We start from the raw sequence: 15,946 nt of genomic DNA, 5'->3' as shown, positions 1-15,946 counted from the left end.
GTGTGTGTGTGTGTGTGTGCAGGGCTTGGTCAATCTGTGTGAGACCATTGAGGAGTGCTGGGACCACGAGGCAGAGGCGCGTCTGTCGGCGGGATGCGTGGAGGAGCGCGTCATCCAGATGCAGCGGCAGACCAGCCTCATCGCCCCAGAGGAGATCGTCACCGTCGTCACCATGGTCACCAACACAGACTTCCCTCCCAAAGAGTCCAGCCTATGATGGCTGTTCGCCACGTAAAAGGGGGCGGTGGCAGGAACAAGTGAAGAACAATGGAACTGACCAATCAGACATCAGCCCCATCCTCACCTCCACCTACGGTTTCGCCCCAACAGAGAGGCGACCTTTGTCTGACCTCCCAGACTGGTTGCTGGGGCAACGGTGGTGTTGTGTTTTTTGTGTGTGCAGCATGGGGTGGATTAGGCCCTCCCACACCTCTTCTCATTCAGGAATATCTGCAGGGGGCGCCCTTGTACCGTCACCTCATTCAATAAAACCTCTCATCATCGTTCATGTGTGTGCCTGAAGAATAAAGACAAGACTTCAGTCCCAACCTGCAAGGGGCAGAGCCCCCATCCGGGGGGGGAAACAACTGCCCCCACAGGCTGGATTTCTACCCCCCCCCTCCCCCTCCCCAGGACTGGGGCAACAGAGCCCTGAGCTCACTGGGCACATCACCATGGAAACAAGAGGCTGTGTGGTGGCAGCCCACGTGTTTTCAGATTTTATTTTTTATAAAAGTATATAAGTACATAGAAATATAAAACCAGAAGCAAGGGACTTCTCCACGCGATGAACTTCTGGCTGGGGTAGGGGTTTGTAAACAAACTAAACAAAACAAATGAAACAAACAAAAAAATAAATGAATGAAAAGGAGGATGAGACTCTGTGAGAGACTAGGTGAGGAAGAAAAAGGGCAACCCTTGTTTTTAAAAAGACAAAAAAAACTATTTGCTGTTCACTCTGGTGTTTTTATGAAATGACTTACGGTAATGCCAATTAAGATACAGCTTCTGAATGTTTGGTGTACTAGTGTTGTACATATATCAATGGAAAACCAACCAACCTACATGCTAAATCAAGGGTTTATTGCTTGTCAGTTTTTTCTGGATTATTTCTTAGCATTACATTTTGGAAAGGAGACCATAAACCTCCCTCAACAAGGTATACCTCAGTTCCTCATCTATGATGAATAACACACACACACACACACACACACGCACACGCACACGCACACACACACACTTGAACGAAAGACGAGATGAGGAAGACAAACATGGATTGGAAAAAAAAACAAAAGAAAACAATGTGAATCACTACAGCCATTTTGTGAAGGCTAAACTGAGGATGCCAACAGACAGAAATGCTAAGGCCATACTTCCAGACCAGTGTTTGACCTTTCACCTCCTGATGTTCATGCCTTCACATGTCGTTTCTCACCTGCTCTCTCTCTCCCTCTCTCATGCACTTGCTTCAGTTCCCCCAACAGCATCACCTAACACTTAACTCTCTCAAGCACTTTTGTTTGTTTTTGTTTTTATTGTTTTTCCTGAAAAGATACTGTACACTCGTCCTCTCCATCAGTGAGGATTTGATTTGTTTTAATGTGAAGAAGTGACACTAAAATGCTCTTCTAGTTTTGGTTTGCTGTGACATGCATAGCCTAGTTGACACTTTACTGATCAGCCCCTGACCTCTGATCAGTTTCTTTCCTGTTGAGTGTTTGCTCTTCTCTTCTTCTCTTCTTTTTCTCTTTTGAGGTTTGACACAGGCCCTTCTCTGCTTCGAGCAGTGATGTCATGTCTTGTGGGTCCTGATTTTTTGGGGTTTTGTAAGACCCCCTCAAGATCTGCGGGTGTCACACTTTGTGAGCTGCCTCAGGTAGCTGTAACATTGGACACCTGGACCCAAATACACACACACACACACACACACACACACACTTTATCCTCCATAACCGAGCGGCTCTCTTTTGTTAATTCTGGTGCCATCGTTTAAGCCCCCTCCTCTCCTCTTCAGCGTGTTTCTGAGGGATGGGCAGTGCCCCCCCCTATATCTCGCTCCCATTTTCAAACCCCAAATGGCATAACAGCAGATCAAGTGTTATTCTTGCAGTGCTCGTGGTTTGACAGAAAGTTTCTCAGATCAGTTATTTTTTTCTCTTCAGGAAATTTTCATGTTGCCATAACAGATTTTATTACACTAAGTTATGAGTCTCTTTTTCGCCATTTTTGCGCTAACTCTACCTGTTCGACTTCTCTTCCTTCCTCTTGGCTTTCTCAGCCGGTCATCAACTGGAACAACACATCAACAACAACAACAACAACATCAGGGATACAGAACTATGCTTTTCTAAGTTACAGCAATTATGCAACCAACCGTGGTTCCACTCATTGCGGAACCACATACCAACTGTGGTTCCACTCACCTTGGAACCACAAACAAACAAAAAAAAAATTCTACAGAGACTGTAGCATTTTTTTTTATTAAAACAAACAGACAAACAAAAAAAGCAAAAATAATTCATCACAAAAGATGGATTTGGGGGTTTAGTTAAGCAGAACTAGCCTATGGCCTGAGCCGTCTGCAGGAGCAGTGCCAACTCTTCTCTGGTTTTAAAACAGACAAGACACCACCATATCCTGTCACTTTGAGTGAGTGTGTGTGCGAGGGTTTGTGTGTGAGTGTGTGTGTGTGTGTGTGTGTGTGTGTGTGAGCGAGTGTGAATAAGTGTGTGAGTCTGTGTGTGAGTGTGTATTCCTGTGATGTAGTGGATCTGCGGTGCAACTGGCTTGGCGGGTTGTTATCAGTGTGTGTGTGTGTGTGTGTGTGTATTTAGAAAGCGCAGCAGTGTGACAGTAATGGTGGTGTCAATAACAAACAGGCCTCGACTCTCCTGAGAGGCCGAATAACTTGTGTGTTTCAGCCTCCTCTTCCCCTCTTATGTAGCCCTGACCCCCCCCCCCCCCCCCATAACAGACATAGACAGACTGAGTCAGTGGTAATGAGGTTCTGACGCAGGTGTCTTCCCCGCCCCCTCCGTCTCCCAACCAATCAGCACTTCTTAGACACCTTCCCCAACCAATCAGCACTTCTTAGGCACCCAGTCCCGCCCACCCCCCCGGACCTTTCAGAGCACGTCCGCCTCTAGCAGTCTCTGCTGTACAGTAAGAGCCCTCTCTTCTCCCCCCATCCCAGGCCAGGCTCACCAGAGAAGGTACAGGCCTTCTTCTGGAAGAAATGACTCCCCTTCTCCCCTGTTGGTGGGTGTGAGCCATGAAATATATATATTAAGAGTACTGATGATAACCCAACTGGATTGGCTGCATATTATAGAAAATGCACATTTATGTAAATATGAATGTTGTTTTTAGATTGTGAATATAGCATGAGGTTGTTTCTATTATTTTCAAAGATATCACAAAGCAAATCAGTCCTTTATAAAACATTTGAAAAAGGTTATTATTCCATAAGATTTTACTGTTGTTTATTTTATATATCTATTTTGAATTGTATTAATTTATGTCAGTGCTCCCCCTCCCCCCAAACAAAACCCTAAAACAAAACAGTCTCGTCATGGTGAGGCTTTGAGTTTTTTTCTGTTCAAACAAGGATCAAATGTTACTTTACCAACGGCACCGTGACAAAACATCAGCTCATAGTTTACCTCACATCCCCCCTAAAAATGTAATTGATCCCAGCGATCCGCCACGGCCCAGTGTTCCAGCAGTGTGTCAGTGCTCCAGTAGGCATCAGACGGGCGTTCCAAGGACGTGGGTCAGTGTCAGACCTGGAGAAGCTAACTCTGAGGAAGTGTTAAACCTCCTAGAAAACCAAAGCCATAGGGCTCTTCTTTTACTCTGAGTGAACTTCCTCAGGTCTGCCTCTAAACCAGGTGTCTGGAACCTTCCCTCCCCCCTGACCAGCAGCAGCTTGGTGTTGGCTTGTTTTTCTCATTCTCCTCCTCTCTATAAACGCATTACCTCTGAAACGCGGCTGGCTAGCTCAGCACGCCCGGGTGGGCAGGTGTTCACAGGGAGTTTGTGTCGCTAGAAACCCCCTCAGTGTGCTGTCGCTCGGTGAGTCAGTCCGCAGCACCGATCGGACCGGACCGGACCGACCGGGACTGACCCGATGTCTTTTCAAACGGACTTGCCATTTTTAATTGCTTTGCAAAAAAGAAAGAAAATGATAAGAAAATAAAAAATGAAATGAAAAGTATTTCACAAACTGTTTCAGAAGGCCTGGTTGGAAGTGATTGTTAATTGTTGTACAGAAAAAATGTATGCTATTCCTTTCAAATAAAGTATAGTGACTGCTCTGAGCTGGGACTCCGGTGTTTTCAGTGACTCGTCCACACCATAGCACAGTAATCATCATAAAAAAAATCAATAAAATAAATATCACAGTGAGCTACAAACTGAAAGTTTTTATTTTTACATTATTACTATGAAAATGTGTGATGACATACAAAAATACACTTTTTTTAAACAACGTAACACAACCTAAAGGTGGTCCAAGGCACTGTGTGTTTAGTCCATTCAGAAGACATCACACACACACAATCGGCACACATCCCCAGTGATATCCTGTGAAATTCGCCAAATACTGATGCACCATCTGCAAAGAAGCCTCTTTACCGAAGTCAACGTCAGTCGTAATGAACAGTCCAGGCATCAGGCAAACGCAGAGGAGGCCCACTGCCGCACATCTGTGGGGCATTGTGGGTATCTCTGTATGGCCTCCGTGACCTGGGTGTGGTCCAGCATGAGCTTCATCAGCTGGTAGTCTCTCTGGATCTTCACACTGCACGCCTCCACTGGCCTGATCAGCTCCAGCTGCTGGAGGTGTTCAAAGGCCTGCAGACACACAGAAAGGACACACATTCACTGCCGAACAGACAGACAGACACACACACACACACACACACACACACAGGCACACACACACACACACAGACAGAGAGCGAGAGAGTCGGACAGAGAGCCAGAGACAGACAGACAGACAGAGAGCGAGAGACAGACAGACATACAGAGAGAGACAGACAGACAGACAGACAGACAGAGAGCGACAGACAGAGAGCGACAGACAGACAGACGGACAGATAGACAGACACACAGACAGACACACACACACAGACACACACACACACACACACACAAACTAAAACGTAGTTTCCATTACTACCTCGGGTTGCCAAGGAGGTTACGTTTTCTGTGCCGTTTGCCTGATTTACAGCAAGATTACGCAAAAACTACCAGGCTGATTTTCATGAAATGTGGTGGTGGGGTGTAGCACGAAACCAAGGAAAAATCCATTACATTTTGGGCCGGATCCGAATCAAGGGGAGGGGAAGGGAGGATCCAGGGAGTTTTTTTCTTTCTTTTTTAACATTGTGAGATAGGGCATATTGGCTTTGGCAGCTTTTCAATTTTATTTGAAACATCAAATTGGAACAGTGACACATCTATTTATACAGCAGGGCAGTCTGTCACTGGAGTGTGCAATGCCCATGGATATCCACTAGATGGCAGTCAAATGACATGAATTGGCTTGAATTGTTCTGGATCATGCCCAGTTAAGAACCAGTCCTTTTAACCACTTAAGAACCCCAAAAAATCTACACATAAAAGATTATAGTTGAAAATTGAATTCTGGAACAATATTGAACTAAAAAATCTAATAAACTTTTAGAAAGGGAGGTGGGGGGTCTTTTTGGTCCTCCTTTTTCCTGACAGCTTACCTTGATGACGACTGGTTTCTCAAAGTTGTGGATGGAGTGTGACTTCCTGCTGATGAACTTCTTGAATTCTGGAAGAGCAGAGGAGAAATGTCATCATTTTGTCGTCATTATAGTGATGACTACAGAGCTTCCTGTGTCTGGTGCTCTCCTCTCTCACCATTGTGCACCATCTGGAAGTTGAAAGGCTCGCCCTCATAGATGTCATTCAGGTGCTTCATGGCAATGATGAGGCACAGCTCCAGAACAGACACACCTGTAAACACACACACACACACACACACACACACACACACACACACACACACACACACACACACACACACACACACACACACACACACACTTAAGTTAAATACCAATACAACAATGTAAAAGTACTCAGTTGCATGCATTACATTAGTAGGATGAAATGTAAATACTCAAGTACAAGGCCGAATCTCGATTCTTCTCCTTGCCCCTTTTGCTTAATCTTGTCTTAGTCTTAACCCTAGCACTTGCAAGTGTAAGGGCCAAGGGCTGAGATCTTTCCCCTATGAAATGAGACGCCACTAGGTTTCGGTTACGTCATGCGTGACTGTATGAGCTATGAAACTAGCGATTTAAAAAAAAGTCTAATGAAGAACATGGTTGCAAATATATATGTATACAACTGTGTAGAGCACGAAACAAGACTGTCGTCATTTTTAAATTAATTATAAGCCAAAAATACTTACATGTAGTGTATTTAGCATGATAGCTGGCAAGCTACCATATAAGCCAATGGAGTGGTGGTATACGCGCTAAATGTATCCTAAAACTACCGTTTGAAAGCTTCAGTTAAGACCTAAAATACTATACATCGTTCGAGTAGCACATTTCAGATCAAACCGAGTCATTATAAACATATAAAAAGTTGTGTAGATAGCTTTATTCATGTAAAATATTCCTCGCTTCAAGCAGCCATGTTTTTTTGAAAATTCCTGAGCTGGTTTCGCGGTGTGCTCTGGGATAGCCCTTGGAGTTAAGGTAGCCCTCCGATCATCTCAAAAACGAGGGCCATACACCCCTTAACCTTACCCCTTAATCTTGATCAGGTTGGGTATTGAGACACCACTAGCTCTCACATGAACGCGCAATTTCAAGGGTAAGGGGTAAGATAAGGGGTAAGGGGAAGTATTGAGATTGGGCCCTAGAACCTTAAAATGAAAATCCAGAGACGGGGTTAAGTATGAGGTACAGCTAAGGAGCCGAAATGAATCTGACCATCCCTCTAAGCCTCTTCAGAGATTCTACTCCACGTTTCAACCTTTCTAAACGCTTTGGGGCCTAAAACGGCTTCTTTTGCGTTCTTTGTTATTCTATGTGCCCTGGGCTCCCGTAGCTGTGCATAGTGATTGCGGCTCTCACCGTGGAGAATGTTTGCCTTGGAGTCCACGCTGCTCAAGCGGCCAACTTCCAGCAGGTCGGCCGGTCTGATGACAGGGTTTGATACCGTCACACGGCCAAGCACCAGCAGCTGCGGTGTGGGCCACACACACACACACACACACACACACACACACACACACACAATCATGCATACAGACACGCACACACAAACACACGCACACAAACACACGCACGCACAAACATGCATACAGATACACGCGCGCACACACACACACAGACATACAAACACACACACACGGACACATGCGCACACACATATGCGCACAAACACATCCGCGCACACACACACGCACAGACATACATACAGGCACACACACACAAGCATACAGACACACACACACACACACACACACACACAAACACATTAATCTCCTGGGAGAACCACAATGACCTACCACACTAACACAAAACAGTCAGACAAAGGCCTGTTTCTTTCACAGCTGTTCCCATACTAACTAGTCAGCGCAGCTTCAGAGACCACTTAAGACCCACAAATCTGCAGCACCCGACGGTAAATAAGCTTGGGGGGGGGGGGGGGGGGCTGTGGCTGTGGCTGTGGTGGAGGAAGGTGGGCGACACTAACCACACCACAGGGAGAGTTCAGACACTAGGATGCTCAGAGCAACTCCCACAAATGAAAGTGCAGTCTATGAAACCAAGCATTATGAACGCACAAAACACACACACACACACAAACACACACACACACACACACACACACAGACACACACACACAATCACACTGGCATGTCGACTATGTGGTGGGGAGTGCATTTGACAAAAGCAAGATTACAGCCTTACCAGCAACAAGTGCAGTGAACGGAAGTCCTTGCTGCTGTTGAAGTGTTTTCGTAGAACGTCCTCCACTGATTTGTCTTCACACAGTTTCTAGATGGAGGACAATAAAGCACAAGGGAAAAAGATGAATACAGTCCTTCACCACTCCAACTGGTCAGCACACTCAGATCCATGCTATTGAAAACATGTGTCTGTCAAATTACTTCTTTTTTTTGTCCTTACAGAAACATAAAATTCAAACATTACAGTACATTTTGATCAAACTATGAATACATCTCAACATAACAAGCAAAGGCTAAGCACTTTTACAATACCATAGATCCACCCCTGACCCCTTCTTGCTTTTATTCCCCACCATTCACTGAACACAAGCTAACTAGGCTAGTCTCAAAAGAATGGCTATAAGTACAGCTATAATAATGCTATAAGTACAGCTATAAGTGTCGCTATAAGTACGGCTATAAGTACGGCTATAAGTACGGCTATAAGTACGGCTCTAAGTACGGCTATAAGTACGGCTATAAGTATGGCTCCAACCATCACATGGAATGGTTACATATCACGTATGAGAGTGAGACACTAAGTGTCGGGGTTTAGGTCGAGGGCAAGAAACAAATACTCAATCTTGTGAATTTAGCCTGCACTAGTACAAAATGAATGTCGATGGCTTTCTGTGCTTGAATCTGTTTGTCTCAAATTCTAATACTTTCCAGGCCATGACGTTCTGGTGTGGCCATGGCGTCACCTTAACGTTGGCGTTCCACTCGTCTGAGAACTTGCTGTCGGGGAAGTCGGCGGGCAGGCTGAGCTGGGAGAGCACCGTCTCCAGGTACTGGCTGAAGCCCATGGAGCTGAGCAGGTGGATCTGCCGGTGGGAGAAGCGGGACTTCACTCTCTTCTCAAGCAGCTCCAGCACATCCTGACCAGGAAGAGAGAGAGAGAGAGTGAGAGGACCACAGTTAACATACTGAGAGAGAGTGAACGAGAGCGAGAGAACCACAGTTAACATACTGAGGGAGAGAGAGAGAGAGGATCACAGTTAACATACTGAGAGAGAGAGAGAGAGAGAGAGAGAGAGAGAGAGCGAGCGAGAGAACCACAGTTAACATTGTGAAAGAGAGAGAAAGAGAGAGAGACACAGTTAACATAGTGAGAGAGAGCGAGAGAACGAGAGAGAGAACCACATTTAACATACTGAGAGAGAGAGAGAGAGAGAACCGCAGTTAACATACTGAGAGAGAGAGGGAGAGAGAGAAACACAGTTAACATACTGAGAGAGAGGGAGAGAGAGAGAACCACAGTTAACATACTGAGAGAGAGAGAGAGAGAGGCTGAGAGAAAGAGAGAGAGAGAGAGAACCACAGTTAACATACTGAGACAGCGAGAGAGAGAACCACTGTTTACATACTGAGAGAGAGAGAGAGAGGCTGAGAGAGAGAGAGAGATAGAGAGACGAAGAGAGAGAGAAAGTGGCAGAGAGAGAAAGAGAGAGAGAAGGGCTGAGCGAGAGAGAGAGAGTGACAGAGAGAGAAAGAGAGGCTGAGAAACCTAGAGAGAGCAGGAGGATCAAGAGCACAAACTAACTCACTTGCAAGGTAAGTGAAAACAAGCATTGCTGAGGTACAGTTCACGTTGTATTTGGTTTTTGGTGTTTTGGACGTTTTTGGTGTTTTGTTTTGTTTTGTTTTTCAATGACAAGATCAACAGTGCAACTGATGCTCGGAAACTATTCTCAACATTCAAAACTCTGCTCTACCCTCCTCCTCCTCCCCCAGCTACTAACCTCACTTCCTTTTTCACAGAGAAAGTGGCAGCCATTGGGAAACAATTCAACCAACTCTCTTCCCCCCCTAAGGGCACTACCATCAATGGCTCATCGTTTCCCTCTTTCACCCCTCTCACTGAGAGTGAGGTCTCCAAAATCCTAGCAGGCAGCCATCCAACTACATGCCTGCTGGACCCTATCCCATCCAACATCCTTCAAGCCATTTCCCCTGCCGTCTTACCGGCAATAACACAGGTGATTAATGCCTCATTTAATTCTGCAAAATTTCCTTCTTTATTCAAAGTGGCTCGGGTAACGCCGCTGCTCAAGAAGCTGTCTCTTGATCCCACTCAGGTGGAAAACTATCGACCGGTCTCACTTCTCACCCTCCTATCTACAACAATTGAGAGGGCAGCCTCCAAACAGGTCACAGAGTTCCTGTCAACAAACAATCTCCTCGATCCAAACCAGTCTGGATTAAAAAGCGGTCCCTCCACCGAAACAGCCCTGCAATCTGTGACAGAGGCCTTAAAAACAACTAGAGCAGCAGCTCAATCCTCAGCTCTCGTCCTGCTTGTCTTATCAGCTGCGTTTGATACAGTCAACCACCGCATCCTTCTGTCCATACTGTCAAGTATGGGCATCTCAGGCAAGGCGCACTCCTGTTTTGAATCGTACCTCACTGGGCGCTCATTCAAGGTGTCATGGCAAGGTCATCTGTCTGTACCCCACCACCTCACCACTGGGGTGCCCCAAGGGTTGGTAATGGGACCACTTCTCTTTGCCATCTATACCACCTCGCTGGGCCCTATCATCCGCTCGCATGGTTTTTCCTACCACTGTTATGCCGATGATACTCAACTGGTGCTGTTCTTCCCTCCTGAGGACAACACTGTTTCCGCACGGATCTCGGACTGTCTTGCTGATATATCCACATGGATGAAAAACCACCACCTTCAGCTGAACCTGGCCAAAACAGAACTGATGGTCTTCCCAGCCAAACAGTTCATCCACCACAACATCAACGTCAACACTGACACTCTATCTCTTGCTCCATCCAAAACAGCAAGAAACCTCGGGGTCATTATTGATGACCAACTAACCTTCACAGCCCACATCGCCTCTGTCGCCAGGTCATGCCGCTTTGCGCTATACAACATCCGCAAAATCAGGCCGTACCTAACCCAGTATGCCACCCAGCTGCTGGTGCAAACCTTGGTGAGTTCCCGCCTCGACTACTGCAACGCCTTCCTACCGGGCCTGCCGGCTTGCACGGTAAAACCACTACAGATGATCCAGAACGCGGCGGCGGGTCTGGTGTTCAACCAACCAAAGAGGGCCCATGTCAACCCGCTACTCACTGAGCTCCACTGGCTGCCGGTAGCTGCTCGCATCAAGTTCAAGTCACTTATGCTTGCCTACAAAGTGCTTACTGGTTCTGCTCCCACCTTCCTAAATGCTCTTGTGAGGGCAAATGTTACACCCAGGACGCTGGGCTCATCCAGTGAGCGTCGTCTGGCACTGCCCCCGGTGCAAGCACGGCAATCCAGACTATTCTCAGTTGTAGTTCCAGTTGGTGGAACGACCTGCCTAGCACTACCAGAGCAGGGGCGTCCCTCTCTACCTTCAAGAAGCCCTTGAAGACCCAACTCTTCAGAGAGCACCTCTCTTCCTAACTGGCACCTTGGCTTAACTTGCACTTAAGCAGTGACAGCCCCGCACTCCTTTTTCTTTTTCTTTCTAAGTCGTTTTCTATTTTTTAATTTTTTTTTTTAAAGCAGTATTTATTGTTCCACCAGGTTTTATTGCTCTTAGCTTTATTGTTCTCTCTCTTGTACGTCGCTTTGGACAAAAGCGTTTGCTATATGACTAAATGTAAATGTAAATGTTGTTTGTTTGTTTGGGGGGCTTTTCTAGCATTTATCTGAAAGGAAAGTGAAGATATGACAGGAAATGAGTGGGAGACAGAGATGGGGGGTTGGCTCGAGAAATTACTTCAGAACGGAGTCGAATTTGGGCCCTCAGGAAACGGGGAGCGCAATGGGTCCTACACCCATTTATTTATGGTACGCTAACGCTAACTCTGCCCTACGGCTCCCCCATCGCACTGGTTTTAAACAGGTTTGTATTAATGGTCAACTACTACATAGGTTTATGTAGTGAAGCAGACGCACCAGTCGACAGGTGAGGCCCACTACTGCGATGGGAGCCTGGGCAGACTGCGAGACGTCCAGCAGGTTGTACAGAAGCGTCTGGTTCTTGTGGTGGGCAAAGAGATCAAATTCGTCCAACACGAAAATCACTGGACGACTGCTGTGCCTGTCACCTAGAGAGAAACTGGGTCAATGCATTGTGACTTTGTCCACGCACACGCATGCACACACACACACACACACACACACACACACACACACACACACACACACACACACACACACACACACACACACACACACACACACACACACACACACACACACACACACACACACACACACACACTGCATTGTAATGTTATGGTAACACACCACAATTTGTTATGTATAAGGACAGTATTTTCATTGCATCACATGAGCTTTTACCTTTCTTGAGTGCTTCCAGAAGGAACGCAAGGTTCTCAGCAAAACTACCCTGAAATAGTAGACAAGCGTGTCATCAAACCTCACAGTAACATTCCACTCTACATCATGGTAGCCTCTTTGCACAATTTAAAACACACAAAGAAAAAACGGCATCAATAAGCAAATCAAAGAAACTGCATTTGACAGATTAAAAACAAACTCATTTTGAGAGACTGATGTGCCCAGAGCTTCACCGGCTCTCAAGCTCAGGTGTGTGTCTCCTAAAAAGTGCCTTTGAACATTAGCAGCCATTGTTAAATGATAGAAAGACTATTGGTTTGAATACTCTCTCCCCTAGTTACACAAGCGACCTCAGTCCAGCTTTGCTAATCATGCCCTTTACTCTGCATGCTCCCCCATCTCTGACCCGGGTGTAGATTTGGGATGAAAGGTCAACTAATAAGATTTATCATCCTCACAGGATGGCTTGTCAATATCACTTACAAAAACTTTGTCTCCAACAACGTTCTCCAAGTTGAGCTGTCTTGTGATCTCTTTGAGGGCGATCCTATCATCAGTCTGCAGCAGCCCTGAAAGAGCAGAGCAGCGTTATCATCTACGAATTAAATAACAAGAATGTTTATAACATATACATATTTCTTTTTTATTTTTACATATAAATATAAGTGCTAGAATGTGTACATACATTCCCAAAAAGCTCACCATTCAAATGCACCATCATAATGTTACTCTTTACATCTTTCTCCTGCAGTAGTTCCTTCAGGACGTAGCTCAGTAGCTGAGGAGTCAAAGCAGATACACAGAGACCATCAGTCACTGAGGGGTCAACGCAGATACAGACATATCCTGAGACCATCTGTCCAATTTGGTACATGAACAGAGAGGATGGATGCATGAAGTCTGTAAAAGCCCAAAGTAATCAACAAGGGAGGTAAACAAAAAAAAAGTATAGATTATGACTGGAAATTATGGTAAGTTGGAGATCGTATAAAGGTTCATTCAAAGTGTAACTCTTAAAATTCACTATAACACTAAATACGAGCTAATGATTTTTGCTTTACATAGTGTTACGAGGTCAAACTATATAGTTTCCTATACAACACAACACTGGCTGCTAAAGGTTTCTACTATCAGCAGAGCGGTACAGCAAGGGGAATCACTGTTTATTTGCTACACTAAATCCTGGGTATTTATCTCGACATCTAGCCCCACACTACCTGTTTTTCCACTCCTGTTACTGATGGGGTTTTTCCATCTTGCCTTAAATTGAATGTAGAAACTGATATGGGTATCAATTTCCTTCGGCAGGAACAATAGCAGAAGAATCATCACCACAACACACTTTCTTCTACTTACAGTACATGCAGCCACTCAACACACACAATAAGCCTGTGCTCCAGTTTCTGGAAGGGGCCAGTGTGGTCCTGGTACTGTTATTTCAGAACTCTTCCAGGACTGCTCCAGTGAGCTTTCCCAACGCTCAGCCAGGGGATATTGTTATCATGCATACACCAGTTGGCAGACTGAGAGCAACACCGTCTGTGGGAATAGGTCTTCTGATGGCTCGTAGTGTGTGTGTGTGTGTGTGTGTGTGTGTGTGTGTGTGTGTGTGTGTGTGTGTGTGTGTGTGTGTGTGTGTGTGTGTGTGTGTCAGTATTAGAGGGCAATGGTGCGACTTCTACAGTAGCCACACGGCTGGGTAGTGTAGTCTGGTAGCCAGGGTGGGGAGGGACTGAAGGCGAGTGCACACAGACATGAACACAGAGTGCCTCATTCATACCATTGTCTTGCCAGATCCCCTGGGTCCCACGATGAGTACCGAGTTACTCTCGCCGTGAACAGCCGTTCTCCTCAGCAGCTCCAGCAAGTGCCTGAAAGCAGGAGCAGCAGAAGACCACAAGCTCCGTAACTCTAACCCTCTACTACGCCCGAGACCCCTCCAGCAGCACCACCACACACACACACACACACACACACACATACACACACACACACACACAGCTCAATGACAAGGACAGGTGCTTGGAAGGTGGGGGTAAGAGTGGGGGTAGGGCTGGGCTGGGGTAGCACCCAGCCAGTCATGAAGGGGAGGTCAGGGTATGCCTGTCGAGGTGTGTTTTCACTAACTTTACCCATGCTCACATCAAAACTGACTGTTTCTCTGGGTTCAAAACAGTGTTTAATCTTTTCAGTGGGGAAATCAATACAACTTGCAGTCAAAAATAATTGATGTGATTTCTGAGTCCTTTCTTCTAAGGCTAACATCATGGTAAAGGAATAAATAGATTGAAAGATGGTGTAGGTCAGTAGCTGGATACCCATCACACTTACTTGTGCTGGGATTCCAGACCCATGGGTCGGGTGGACAGCTCCTGCCGACAAAACCTCTGCCTCAAACATTTTTGTGCCTACAGATGTACACACAAAAACATGCACCATTGCCGATAGTCTTGAACGGGTCAATGCTACAAGACAACGTGAAAATCAATAGTTCAACTAAGATGTGCTGATCGAAGGTAATAAAGTCATCCATCCATCCATTAATTGATTCACTCATTCATTGACATCCAGATCAATTAGTAATGTGGCCAAATGCAAACCTGTGAGACACACTCCCCGACTGTCATATGGCTCTCCCTTGACTTTCTTTTGCTCATGGCTCTGTTCGTTACCTGGTCGAGATGGAGGGGGGAAACAACATTAGCCACAGCTGGAGTAAAAACTGATGTGTTGACACCGTCCCTCGTACCAACGCTGTCACACTGCGACAAAAACGACTGCTAACGTAGCTGCTCATCTTTTGTGCAGGATATGTGCAACAGTCTTCCTACGTCTCCAGTAACCTGCTGTAGCCAGTGGACAGTAACGCTAAACAATAGGCACATCCCCATCTGACCTAACTTCGCCTCTAGAACAGAACCATGATGAGAGAGCAAACACGAGCTAAACGTTTACAATTAAGACATGCCTCTTTTAATTAGCAAGTTAGCAAGCATACTTACTGGAGTTTGCTTCTGAAACGCGGTGCTAAATTAAATGTTAGAATAACTGAAATTGACAAATACACCACACAAATTCCTCTCTAGTGTTTCCGCGCCATTTGTGAACTTTCAACTCAAAATATTGCCACAAGGAAGTTTTCGGAACTAGAACAGAGAGACACTACAAAATCGGGAAGGGCTATCTTGAGCATATCCGGGGTTGTTGGTGTGGGGTGTCAGAACGAGGCTGGTAAGCCTGTGGTCTAACTTCTGTAACCCTGTGCACTTTAATTTTCAAACACACCTAAGTTATTTATAAATGTATTCCTCGCACTGATTCAGTTTATATTCACACTGCTCCACATGCCAGTCCAGTGTTATACTGCACACTAACTGGGTTACAAGGCTGCTGTCAAATCGGTATGGTATTTAATGGACTTGAATAGTTGTTACCTGTATGACTTGCAAAGCTTTGTGTCTGGAAGGATTGCATCTGCGTATGTTGAAATTGTTTACATACCCGGCCCTTCTGCCGTAAGGTCCTTGACTTAGGCATCTGCTAAATGAACTTACCCTTTGAGGTATCAGTATTGTTTGAGATTTCCTTATGGTTTTAACCGATTTGGGAGTTTTTCAAGCTGTAAACATTGTTGG

The 15,946-nt window shown here is 45.7% G+C and overlaps 2 protein-coding genes across 5 annotated transcripts in view; one reads left to right on the top strand and one right to left on the bottom strand.

Annotated features, from left to right (window-relative positions):
* The window catches only part of acvr2ab (activin A receptor type 2Ab), a 73,120-nt gene extending 68,801 nt beyond the window's left edge, over positions 1-4,319 (top strand). The window contains exon 11 of the mRNA XM_080835960.1: positions 23-4,319. Coding sequence (XP_080692086.1) covers positions 23-217 — 195 coding nt within the window. The 3' untranslated portion in view covers positions 218-4,319. The remainder of the gene's footprint in view (positions 1-22) is intronic.
* A 160-nt stretch (positions 4,320-4,479) lies between these two features.
* Positions 4,480-15,946, bottom strand: orc4 (origin recognition complex, subunit 4). Of its 4 annotated transcripts, none has more exons than XM_080835967.1 (14): positions 15,866-15,946; positions 14,912-14,983; positions 14,643-14,719; positions 14,092-14,182; positions 13,014-13,089; positions 12,795-12,880; positions 12,312-12,360; positions 11,904-12,055; positions 8,710-8,883; positions 7,968-8,054; positions 7,125-7,233; positions 5,896-5,991; positions 5,739-5,806; positions 4,480-4,854 (listed from the first exon to the last, which is right to left on the bottom strand). In XM_080835967.1, exons 2-14 carry the CDS (start codon positions 14,966-14,968, stop codon positions 4,672-4,674), a joined length of 1,305 nt encoding a protein of 434 aa, XP_080692093.1. In that variant the 5' UTR covers positions 14,969-14,983; positions 15,866-15,946; the 3' UTR covers positions 4,480-4,671. The 4 variants fall into 4 exon arrangements, with proteins under 4 accessions (XP_080692093.1, XP_080692092.1, XP_080692094.1 ...); XM_080835966.1 differs by lacking the exon at positions 15,866-15,946 and adding an exon at positions 15,314-15,476; XM_080835968.1 differs by lacking the exon at positions 14,912-14,983 and having other exon boundaries at positions 15,866-15,904.

This window comes from Sprattus sprattus (genome assembly GCF_963457725.1).
Source record: "Sprattus sprattus genome assembly, chromosome: 3".
NCBI classification, from domain to species: Eukaryota; Metazoa; Chordata; class Actinopteri; order Clupeiformes; family Clupeidae; genus Sprattus; species Sprattus sprattus.
This window is presented reverse-complemented; position numbering and strand designations above follow the sequence as displayed.

Bases quoted from the DNA above. Each gene is read 5' to 3' on its own strand.
- orc4 (XM_080835967.1), bottom strand. From the start codon at position 14,968: ATGAGCAAAAGAAAGTCAAGGGAGAGCCATATGACAGTCGGGGAGTGT. The intron at 14,183-14,642 runs GTAAGTGTGATG...TCCTGCTTTCAG, and splicing joins GGTCTGGAATCCCAGCACAA to GCACTTGCTGGAGCTGCTGA. The intron at 8,884-11,903 runs GTGCGTCTGCTT...CTTCCTGGTCAG, and splicing joins TGGGCCTCACCTGTCGACTG to GATGTGCTGGAGCTGCTTGA.